This window comes from Hyperolius riggenbachi, chromosome 9 (genome assembly GCF_040937935.1).
Source record: "Hyperolius riggenbachi isolate aHypRig1 chromosome 9, aHypRig1.pri, whole genome shotgun sequence".
Lineage (NCBI taxonomy): Eukaryota > Metazoa > Chordata > Amphibia > Anura > Hyperoliidae > Hyperolius > Hyperolius riggenbachi.
In genome coordinates, this window is record NC_090654.1 from 74,158,575 (window position 1) to 74,171,222 (window position 12,648).

At 42.4% G+C, this 12,648-nt stretch overlaps 1 protein-coding gene across 4 annotated transcripts in view; it reads right to left on the reverse strand.

Moving 5' to 3' along the window:
• CFAP100 (cilia and flagella associated protein 100) overlaps nucleotides 1-12,648 on the reverse strand; it is a 42,385-nt gene that overhangs the window by 18,459 nt on the left and 11,278 nt on the right. For all 4 annotated transcript variants that reach the window (XM_068251575.1, XM_068251574.1, XM_068251572.1 and 1 more), the window contains exons 7-10: nucleotides 12,071-12,138; nucleotides 11,146-11,309; nucleotides 7,947-8,027; nucleotides 6,143-6,342 (exon numbers count right to left, since the gene is read on the reverse strand). In XM_068251575.1, coding sequence (XP_068107676.1) covers nucleotides 6,143-6,342; nucleotides 7,947-8,027; nucleotides 11,146-11,309; nucleotides 12,071-12,138 — 513 coding nt within the window. The remainder of the gene's footprint in view (nucleotides 1-6,142; nucleotides 6,343-7,946; nucleotides 8,028-11,145; nucleotides 11,310-12,070; nucleotides 12,139-12,648) is intronic.

Consider the following 12,648-nt stretch of genomic DNA (forward strand, 5'->3'; position numbering starts at 1 on the left):
CAGAGGATAGCGCTAGACATTTCGCATACAATTATGGATCCCTGGATAATTGCAAAATACTCCTGGCCTATACAAGTTATGGCTCCTTTAATTGTGAGCACTGGCCGTTCCACAAAGGTAGCCTATGAGTTCTCACCTATTCCTCAAGTCCTCCGCTCTGCGTCCCCCAAAAAAAGGATCCTCAAAAGCGGTGTCCCAGCAGCCTCCAAGGAGTCCTCCTCGGCACGGAAAGCCGCTCCTAATCCCTCGGCAAGCTGTGTCACTACAGCGGTGAGTTGCTGCTAGAAAGAGTTGTACCGAGTCAGCTTAAACATGCGACTTCCGGTCTTCCGGTACACCAACCTTGAGGGGGAGACGTCACTTCCCAGTGCGTCTCACCAGATAGCTGTGGTTTTGCAATTATCCAGGGATCCATAATTGTATGCGAAATGTCTAGCGCTATCCTCTGAAACGTCCATTTGTCTTGAAATATTTTTTTATATACCCACAATTGTGGTTTTTTTATCCATTTTTTAGGGGAACCAGTTTGCTCTTCGTGTGTATGTATGAATGCATGAGAGTGTACATATGCTTTATATTTTATGGCTCTATAATTGAAATAAATTGTTTTACCTAGAAACAGCATTGATTCAATAATTTATATCCAGCGCACCCCTTATTACAATATAATTTTGCCTCTTTTGGTGGGGTAAGGGGAGAACCCCACCTTGGGTGGTCGCGGCAGGAGGAAGTATTTACTGTGAGGGTTTAATAGTGAGAGCTATTCCCCTCACAGTTTTTTCTGGGCTGCGCCCTCCAGTTTGCTGTTTTAATAGTGGTTTATTCAATCCCCTTTCTTGGAGATGGCAGCAACCGACTATAATTGTAACATCTGGAAATTTAGAGATCAACAAACCAGCAGAATTGATGCTTTTTTTAATCGACATGAATATAATGAGAGAGAGGGTGTGTATTGGGAGGATGTGGTCTATGATTTTAGACATTTAGAAAAACTCTTGATTAAGGAAACCAAAAACCAATGGGAGGTGGCCACCTTAGACCAGTATTTGTTATGGGAAGTGTCACCTGTGGGATTGACAGTTTACAAACAATTGGCGGCAGACCTCTCAACACCCACAGTACAAGAGGAATGGGACAAGATGTTCCATGGATTTTCAATGCAAGTTGTTTCATTCATTAGGGACACCAGGAGGAGCCAGTGTTTTGATTTAAATAATGAAATTAGAAATATGAAAGAAGATATGGAACCATTTAGCGAGGTTCCTGAATACCAAGATCTGGAAAGAAATATTCTCAACAGATTAGGGAACCTTGAGAAAGAGATTATAGCGAAAAAGAAAAGAAAGTTTATAAGAGATTCTATCCCTATACATACACTGGTTCCACAGGGTGCCCCTAAGGTTACGGATGAAGTGGAGTGTGAATGGAGCATACATAGCCACTCATTTGAAACTGTGGATGCAACTGGAATATGTGATATAGGGGAGATAGGGGAAGGGGATGACACAATGAATACCAACTTAGAAGAAATGATTACAGACGGGGGGGATCTTCGAGGTGCAGAAGGCGGGGGGGAAGTGGTAAACAACCCGATAGTTGAGGAGGAGGTACAAGAGGAGTTTACAGGTGCCGGTAGCGTTCCTAGTACCCCAGACTCTCTGGGCACACCCTGGGTGGATCATGCTCAGCAAGCCAAACAAGAATGGAGTAGACTTATAAACATGAATAACAAGGACTTTGAGAATAATAAGCTAGATAAAGTTGTGAGAAGGAAAGTATTCAAGAAAAATTTAAAGAAAAATATAAATACACACAAGATGTCCACCAGAGGTAAAGTAATGAATGGTGGGTACCCTGATATCCCAACCCACAATAGATTCTCCACCCTACAAGACACTGTAGGAGACCCTCAGGGTGATCCTAGATCAATATTCAAGCAGGCCCCTAAGAGATATAAGAAAACCCCGAATATTATTTTTGATAAAAAGGACCCAAAAAAGAACCCTGTACCAAGGGGTTCAGAGAATCAGAGGACCCTAAAAGGAAATAGATCTAAGTTAAATCCGGATGTAGGAAATGGTGGTACCATCAACCAATATTTTTTAACCCAAGGTCACAGGCTGGGAGGAGGGGTGGGAAGAGGAAGAGGGGGACTAGAGGGGGGAGGAGGGGTAGCCGCAAGACCAAGAATGTAGACAGTATCGTCAAAACAGATAAAGAAAGAGGTATTTATAATTTAAGTGGGGTAGAATTGAATGAGACTGAGAAAAAAGTATTAGCGAAGGGTCTAAAATTCGCCCCCACCTCCAAACTGAACAAATTTGAAACTTATATTGATTTAAAAAAATACATGAGGAAATTATGTTTAAAGAAATATTTCCAAAAAAATCCGCTAGTCCCTAAACAGACTGTCTCCGTCTTCCAACATACAAACCTAAAGAATCCCTCTAAGTTTAACCCCACATATGAGACCAGTAAGGAGATGCATGTATTCGAACACAATGTCATAAGAGATCTTAGGAGGATTAAATCGCTTCCTACGTCTCTGAATAATCTATCTCGGGCAGAATTCAAGACTATGAATGACCTCCAACAGAATAAGAATATTACCATACGTCCGGCAGATAAGGGGGGAGGGATAGTAGTTCAGAGAGAGGATGATTACAATAAAGAAGCTCTTCGTTTATTGAGTGACACCAGTACATACAAACGTTTGAAGGGTGATCCTGGGATAAGTTTTGGCAAAGAGCTAGAACAGCTATTAAAGGATGCCCACCAGGTAGGAATCCTGAATAAGAAGGAATATGAGTTTGTGAATGTGTCCCATCCCAGAACTGCTATATTCTATCATGTCCCAAAGTTACACAAGAGTCTGATTGATCCTCCGGGCAGACCGATTATCTCTGGGGTTGGGTCGTTAACGTCCAATCTTTCTAGGTATGTGGACACCTTTCTCCAGGGATATGTGAGATCTACTCCGGCCTTCCTGGAGGATACTAGGCATGTCCTGAATATTTTGGATAGGACACCCTGGGAGGAAGGTTGGTTTCTAGCCACCCTTGACGTAGCGTCGCTATATACCACAATCCAACATAATGATGGTTTGAGGGCGGTCGGCCATTTTTTAGATTTGGACCCCAATGTTAGGGAGGAGCAGAGACTTTTTATTTTGAGTGGGATACAGTTCATATTGACACATAACCACTTCAGATATGGTGATGATTTCTACCTCCAGACGAGTGGGACGGCGATGGGGACCAGGTTCGCGCCGGGTTATGCTAACCTCTTCATGGCCTATTGGGAAGACACCCATGTATACGGGCGTGGGGGGCCTGGCGCGGACCTGGTCCTCTGGAAAAGATTTATTGACGACGTCCTGCTTGTCTGGAGGGGTTCTGAAGATTCCCTTAGGAAATTTGTGGGTGATTTGAATTGTAATAATGTGAATTTAAAATTTACGTCTGAGATTAGTGATAAAGAGATACATTTCTTAGATATTGCCATATATGTGGAGAATGGTAATCTCAAAACCCGCACATATACTAAACCTACAGACGTAAACAGTTATATCCTAACCACCAGCTGCCACTTCCCCCCATGGTTAAACACTATTCCTAAGGGTCAATTTATTCGATTGAAAAGGAATTGTACGGAGGATGGGGAATATCAGAAGGAGGTAGAAACACTCTCAAGGAGATTTGGTGAGAAGGGATATACAGAAGACATTATTAAAGAGGCGAGAAAAGAAGTGGACACTATAGACAGAAAGGATTTACTTATTAAGAAATATAGGGGGCATCAGCAAGACTTTTCACTTAGACTTAATTTGAGATATGGATCACGTAGTGGAGCAGTACGGAATATTATCTCCAAACATTGGGCCATTCTTAGACAAGATAAATTTCTGAATGAGATTTTGCCTATAAACCCCTCCATTACATATAGAAGGTCGGAGAATATAGGCCTCAAGTTGGCTATGGCAGCTGGGGATTATGTAAATAACCCAAGGATGATGGGTGGGGGTGGTTTTGTGAGATGTGGTAGGTGTAGTAACTGTAACAGAACTAAGGCCTACAAAAAGATCACGCAAGTAAAAGAGGGGGATGAGAACTATAAAATTAAAGAACTGATTACGTGCGACACTAAGGGAGTGATTTACTGTCTGATATGCCCATGTGGGAAGAAGTATATTGGCCGTACTAAGAGGTCAATGGCCAGCAGGATAGGTGAACACCTTAATAATATTGGGAAGGGTTGGGAAGGGCACCCACTGTCCAAACATTTTAGGGACACTCATAAGTGCTGTACATGGGATGTGGTATATTTTGGTCTGGAGGTGGTACATAGAGATATAAGGGGGGGTGACTATATAGCCAAAATGTCAAGGCAGGAGAGTAAGTGGATCTTCAATTTAGATACCTTGATGCCAAAAGGGTTGAATGATGAAATGGAACTGTTTGGCTTTAGGATGTAATATATATTTTTTCTCTTCCTCTTATGCACATATATATGTATGGATGGGGTTCTTATGATTAGGAGCCTCTTTCATATATATACACTTCATTTTTAATGTCATCTAATTTGATTTTACTATAACTCAACTTTATTTTAATGTTGGTATGTTGGCTCTGACTGTGAGCAATCTGGTTCCTCATTGAGCTGCTGGTTCCCCCCACATATATTAGCATATATGAATTTTATAGAGTTAGCAAGCTATTACAGATATAATAAGTGTCTAACAGCAAAACGCTCGAAGTATTATGAGAATTGTGGACTATAAAGTAATGAAAGGAACTGTCACTTTAATGTTCTGAAAGAAGGAGTGGTATTGTATTGTAATGAAAGGAACTGTCACTTTAATGTTCTGAAAGAAGGAGTGGTATTGTATTGAACACCTCCATATAAAAGATGGCGACGTTTGCACCAAACCTTTAGATTCTGAGGAAGGCGGCCGAGCCGCTGAAACATGTCAATCAAGTAGCTTTGAAGCTGTAGTGAAAGGGGCGCCCCATTGCATTACAGACTGGTTTACCTCCACGTCCCCTCCGCTCATATTGCAACATTGTAAAGTTACATGTAATAACTTTGGAGCAAGCTTGGAGGACTGGAACGCAAGGATGTAACCACAGCTATCTGGTGAGACGCACTGGGAAGTGACGTCTCCCCCTCAAGGTTGGTGTACCGGAAGACCGGAAGTCGCATGTTTAAGCTGACTCGGTACAACTCTTTCTAGCAGCAACTCACCGCTGTAGTGACACAGCTTGCCGAGGGATTAGGAGCGGCTTTCCGTGCCGAGGAGGACTCCTTGGAGGCTGCTGGGACACCGCTTTTGAGGATCCTTTTTTTGGGGGACGCAGAGCGGAGGACTTGAGGAATAGGTGAGAACTCATAGGCTACCTTTGTGGAACGGCCAGTGCTCACAATTAAAGGAGCCATAACTTGTATAGGCCAGGAGTATTTTGCAATTATCCAGGGATCCATTATTGTATGCGAAATGTCTAGCGCTATCCTCTGAAACGTCCATTTGTCTTGAAATATTTTTTTATATACCCACAATTGTGGTTTTTTTATCCATTTTTTAGGGGAACCAGTTTGCTCTTCGTGTGTATGTATGAATGCATGAGAGTGTACATATGCTTTATATTTTATGGCTCTATAATTGAAATAAATTGTTTTACCTAGAAACAGCATTGATTCAATAATTTATATCCAGCGCACCCCTTATTACAATATAATTTTGCCTCTTTTGGTGGGGTAAGGGGAGAACCCCACCTTGGGTGGTCGCGGCAGGAGGAAGTATTTACTGTGAGGGTTTAATAGTGAGAGCTATTCCCCTCACAGTTTTTTCTGGGCTGCGCCCTCCAGTTTGCTGTTTAAATCGAACCAGGCTGTCTGATATAAGATTTATTACAACAAAAAAAATGCTGATTAGATTGGAGTGTTTGCAAAGCAGGGTGAGGTTCCAGGCTGCATAATGAACACTGAGTAGTGGGTAAATGGAATTTGATTTTGTGGCCGACAATACCTCTTTAACCCACTTGCAAACTTCTGCTACTGAGCATGTCCGCAGAGCTATACATTTGTTAGTGGGAATAGTAAAAATACTTTAGAATGAGAAGCAGAGCCGTTGCCATACACTTACTCTTCCCTGATGCAGGGGGGAGGGTCACCTTGGCCTCCGAGCTCCGCATTTCATGATCTCTGGAAGCTGGAGGGACAGGTTTCTTCCTCTCTGCTTTCTTCTTCAGTACCTCCTCTTTCCACTCCTTGGGGGACAGACGGAAGAGGAATTCTTTGTACATCAGATACTCACGCAGTATCTCCTCACACTTTGAAATGTCACTGGGGAGAAACAAAGATTAAATATTAGTCTTTAACCTGTTCAGGACTGTAGGCTTACACCCCCCTAGTGACCAGGCTATTTTTTGCAATTCAGGCCACTGCAGCTTTAAGACCTCGCTGCAGGGCCGTACAACTCAGCACACAAGTGATTCTCCCCCCCCCCTTTCTGCCCACCAACAGAGGTTTCTGTTGGTGGGCTCTGATCCCTGCCGGCATGTTTATGTATTTTTGTATTTGTTAATTTATTTTAAATAAATGTGCCTTTTTTTTTTTTTTACTCCCTCCCTCCTCCCACCAGCCAATCACAGCGGTCGGCTGTCATAGACATCAGCCTATGACAGCCGATCGCTCCTGAGTCTCCCAGGGGGACAGCCGTGTCACACAGCACTGCTGTAGATCGCAGTGCTGTACCATGTAAATAGACGGTGGTTTCGCCATCTAACAGTCTCCTAGTGGCTGGGAGACTGATCGCCGCTGAGAGACTGATGACAGAGCAGTGCCCCCCAGTACTTCACGCCAATTTGCGTTGAGCGGTCCTGGGGCTGCCGCCGCGTTCTCACCAATTGGCGTGCAGCGGTCGGCAAAGGGTTAAAATGTCAGCATACATAGTAGTCTGTAGGTCCATCTCTCCCAGTAATGGGATTCTATCGGTGAGCAAACTTTAGGACACAGCACTTACTACTGTACAGGGTAAGACCACCAGGGGTCTATTAAGGGCCCGTTTCCACTACACGTGGTGCGGTGTGGTCGCACACAAACTGCATTCAGTGTTAGTCAATGGATCCCTTTCCATTGACACGAATTTCCGGCTGCGATGTGGCTAAATTTATGGATAGCATGCTGCAGTTTTCCGCAGTTCGCATCCGGATCCAATGGAGGTTTTATTGAACCATGGCGTGACCGGAAGTGCCTGTGGGTGTATTCGGTACGGAGTAGGATGATGATCGCACCGTATGGCGGCAATGCGGCCAGTGGAAAAGGGCCCTAAAGATACACCGTAGTGACAAATAGTAGAATGCAATAAACTATTCAGGATAGACAGTTTTACATTAATTATCCTGGTTTCAGCATCAGAAAAATGTATGTATGTATTTGGGGCCCCTTACATTTTAAAATGTTACTGACAAATAAGTTATGATTTCTGCAATCCCTGATTTGGGGGCCCCTAAAGGAACCAGAGGCTCTAGGCAATTGCCCAGTTTGCCACTATGGAAGCCTCAGACCTGAATCTAAAACACTCCTGCATAGTCACAGGAAGGGGAGAGCCTGATTGCTCTGTTAACTAAAGCCACTCCTCTCTACTACTAACAGCCAATTATGACTTTAGACTGACCAGGAGGGGATGAGCAGGCAGCTGAAAATTGGTGAGGAGGAAACAGGAAGCTGTGAATTTATTTTTTCAGCAGGTATGTTAATGTTATACTTTTCAAAACTTGCACTTTTTTTTTGGCCGGGGGGTGATCTGGAGATTTTCCTCCTCACCATTGGTCATTTCACACTCACTATGACATGTTTAGGGAACTGCCCTCCCCAGGTGAGTGACTAGGGGCGCCTATAGCAGGTGCCCTATGTGGACCCCTCTAGATACGCCTCTGCTGCTGTACCTTTTTATGTGCATCATTTGGGCCGTCAGACTCTTGATTTGTGCAACTTGCTCCATCTTCAGTTTGGTCTCCTTGTCGGCTCTGAGCAGAGGGAAGGAAGATAGACAATAAATGAGAGGTCACAGGGCCCTGGTTAGACTGAAAAGGATTTGTAGCTGCTGGATTTCCATTCGAAACAGGTCATTTCGTCAATTAGCTTGATTGCTAAATTAGGCGCCACCATAGACCACACTGTAATTTGGGTGGCGGGGTTTGGCGGAGGCAGTGGTGGGAATCAGTCTGTCAGGAGTTCGTATATACAGTAGATTTCAACAGCGGGGGTTAGAAAGCAGCATTTGGCTGTCAAGTTGCCGAACTCTGAATACTGGCAGCAGAGGCGGACGTAGGCCCGTGCAGGCCGTGCAGCCGCACAGGGCCCCCATGCCCTCTAGGTGCACCACAGTTAGGGCATGATTATTCTGTTGGCTCCTCCCTGTGTATTTCAGCTGAAACTCAGGAGGAACACTGATATTTTCGTGTGGCCCAGTAATACACAAGTATGAAATGTGTGCTACATAAACACAATGCCTACAGAATACATGTACTTTTATATTATCAACACTATTTGGATCCAACCATAATCTGATATGATTATGGCCACTCACATGGGGCCCCTTCTTTTATTCTGCACAGGGGCCCAGTATGGCACTGTTGGCCACTGACTGGCAGAGATAGCTACCGGAGGAGGTAGCGGTGGGGGTAAGTAAGCAGATCCTGGAGTTTGGCGAACTCTGGACAGTGATATTTCTAGTATAACGTCACATGTTTAGAGGTGCTCACATCCCCATATATAGGCGCTCACGCTCTTAAAGAGACACTGAAGCGGAAAAAAATGATGATATAATGATTTGTATGTGTAGTACAGCTAAGAAATAAAACATTAGGAGCAGAGACATAAGTCTAATACTGTTTCCAGTACAGGAAGAGTTAAGAAACTCCAGTTGTTTCCTATGTAAATGCGCCATTGAGCTCCACGACTTTTAAAGTCACAGAGCGCTCTGTCTTCTGAAGCTTGTTATCTCAACTGTCATTCATTGTAATTTCTTTTTCTCTCTAGAGAACAGTTCAAAAGTTCACTGGCCTGCTCTGTATAATCATTTAGAATGCTGAGTAGAGTGTAAACTGCAAATATTAGAGAATGATGCAATGTTATACAAACACTATATAACTGAAAATACAAACATGAGAATATTTTCTTTGCTACTAATGTTGTAGTAATTATCCGTACTACACAACCAATTCATTATATCATTTTTTTTTTTACCACTTCAGTATCTCTTTAAAGCAACCTGTAGCGAAAAAAAGCTTTTGAGATAAAGAATTGTACGTGTAGTACAGATAAGGAATAGAGCATTAGTAGCAAAGAAAAGAGTCTCATATTTTTATTTTCAGTTATATGCCTTTTTTTAAAAATAACATTACATTCTGTCACAGTTGCCGTTTTAAAAGCACACTCTGTCTTTTAAACTATAAAACAAAGCAGAAATAACTGTCTCTTTGCTGTTTAAGTGCTTTAGAAAACAGGACTGTATTCAACGCAGAGGGTCAAATAGCTCAAAGGGGCTCTTTTGCATAGATAACAATTGAAGTTTTTTGAACTCTTCCTGTACTGGAAAACAATATGAGACTCTTTTCTTTGCTACTAATGTTCTATTTCTTAGCTGTACTACACATACAATTCATCATAAGTTTATTTTCTCTTCACGTTTGCTTTAACAGCTCCATATCAGGCAAGAACCCACCCAGGGTTATTTGTATACTCTAATATACCATCTTTTATAACAAGGTATGGATACAGAGGTGCCAAAAGGATAAAGTATCTAAAAAGTTTAAAACATGAGGAGTCAGTGGTGGACTTACCTCCTCTAAGCAGACACAAAAATTGCTAATGAATTTGTCAAATACAATAAGTTTATTTACATACTCCGGGGACAATGCAACGCGCTTTGCAGGTTTGATCCCGCTTCATCAGCAATAACATATGTGGTCAGTAGAAGAGCCATGCACCTCTATCTTTTATAACAATACACTCCACATCCCCTCCCATCTGAGAGTCTCATGGCGCTCTGTTGAAGTTAACAGTCCATTATCAATATAATAATTTTATCATTATAGCTCTGTTCTTATGCACTTTTAGCACCATAAAAGGGGGCAATGTGTAAAATAAAAAATAAATGAATGACAAAATCAATTATTTCATTTATCCCATTCAGGGATACAGGATGTGAACTGCTGTGTTATGAATGACATTATGTAGTCTACGTTATTTTATATTATAATAAATTGAAATTGTGGATTTTGAGAATTTAATTTAATGAAAATAGCTGAATCTGTTATATGTAAATGTAAGTTGGTAAGAAGACATACTTTTGTATTTTAGGCACTTTGTTGTTGTCCTTACCTGAAGAAGTGGGCAAGGGACCAGCAAAACGTGTTGTCTTAATTGTGCTGAATAAAATTCTGGTTTTAGTAACGCTGGTTCTGGATTTCGTCTGGAGAGGTAAGCTTTGCCTCTCCTTTTAATTTATTACAATACTGTTAGCTCACTACATTTACCAGGTGCCTCCACTCCAGTGTTTTACATATTGCTAGTGCCCATTACGAAAAACCACCCCAGTTACTAGTTGAAGAGTTCTTCTACAAGCCAGGGTGGAAAATACATGGGATGTCCCTTGCCAGGAGGAAATATATATATATACACAGTATATCAGTCTGGGCTGTTAAAGAGAAGCTATAGTGAAAATATCATACTGTAATTATAATAAAATTGCTTATTTTTTACATTTTTTTTTTAGAATTTATTTATTATTTGTAGTCAGTGTTTGCCCATTGTAAAATCTTCCCTCTCCGTGATTTACATTCTGAAATGTATCTCTGGTGGTGATATTTTTAGTTCCGCCAGAGGGAGATATTCTATGCACAGAGGGAGATAGTGCTTGCTGGGCACTTGGAAAAGCTGTTATTTCCCACAATGCAACAAGGTTCACAGACAGGAAACTGTCAGGCCCATGGTCCTAACATCACACTGTGGGAGGGGTTTCACCACAATATCAGCCACACAGACCCCCTGATGATCTATTCGAGAAAAGGTAAAGATTTCTTGTGGGAAAAGGGGTATCAGCTACTGATTGGGATGAAGTTCAATACTCTTTAAACTCACTGTTTTAAAGCTTCCACAGAGTTCCTGTCGTTCTGTTTCAGAAACTCATCAAACCTCACGGCATCTTCCTCCAGATACTGCTCAGCCTTTTCCAGCTTCATCTCCTCAGTGGCAGCCATGGCCTCCAGCTTCTGGATCTCGTCACGTTTCACCGTCAGGGAGTACTAGTGGTGGGCACAGATGCAATGTTAGATTCCATTCACTGACTGGTGTGTGTAAAGCTGATACTGTGCAGTTGGCTCGGTCATATTTTGGGGCACGTGTGAATTGCCTGCCTGCAGGGTCAAACTTCTGGACAGACCACAAGGGCCCAGGCCTTGGTCAGCTGCAGGCCAGGGGATGGCTGGATGTGGAAGATCGGTTGCTGTGTATAGAAGATGGAAAAGGGAGGCAGCAACTAGAGAGCAACACATGGAAGAGGAGAGCTGTTGCCCCAGGCAGCTGCGCATGAAAGAGAGGGGGCACATCTGGCTATCTATACTGGGGATGGTAGCTACCTAATACCGGGCTACCTATACTGAGGGGCTACATAATATTGGGGCACATCTGCTACTGATCTGCTACTGATACTGGGGCACATCTGGCTACCTATACTGAGGGGCTACATAATACTGGGGCACATCTGCTACTCATACTGGGGCAGGCACAATTTGGGGGTACAGCCAGGTGCTGGTGCACTTTGCCATCTCTGCCTCTGTTGGGGGGCCTTGTCCCGGACCTGCTCTTAGTGACATGAATTGTTTAATGTAGTCCACAAAGCCCTTTGCAAAAGTCAGCACTACTAATTATAAAGATATAATAATAATAATTATAATAATTAATTAAACCATCCATGCTATTACTGACAGTTGTCTGCATTAAAGTAAATACAACAAACATATAATAGCTCTCTTTTAATAATCCAGTGAATTCCGATAAGTTTTACCTGCAAAAGGAACATTTCCTTCTTCTTGTCAATGTACTCATGTAGACTTTCCTTCTGTATTTGTTTATCTGGAAGGAAAAGATGGAATTATAATCTCAGCTATTTCATTTTCTAAGAATCTGCGAAGATGAGCTGGATGTTGGCAGCCTCTCCCGGCTTCCCAAACCGACATAAAATGATGAGAAGTTATATTTAGCCATGTAAACAGTTCTGCTCCTTCTGACATCCATGTTCTGATTTCAAAGTTCTCAGTAAGAAAAAAAGAAGACAAAACATTTTATAGATAAACCTGTTTAAACACAATCTAAGTTTAAAATATGAAGAAACCTGCTGATGCAGTGCATTTGAATGAGAGCACCTCTTGGGCAGGTCTGTGGGAGGGGTGTTGGTGACATCATCACACTCTTCTCAGCTGCATAAGCCTACAGGGGGTGTGTCAGAGACCTCATTTGTGCCACATAACAGCCCTGCAAAACACAGTGGTCTTCAGGACACTATGATAATGCCGATAAGCAGTTATGTTGTAATACTCTGCAGTGACCTTTATAAAACTGCAATGAGTGTAGCTATGCATGAGT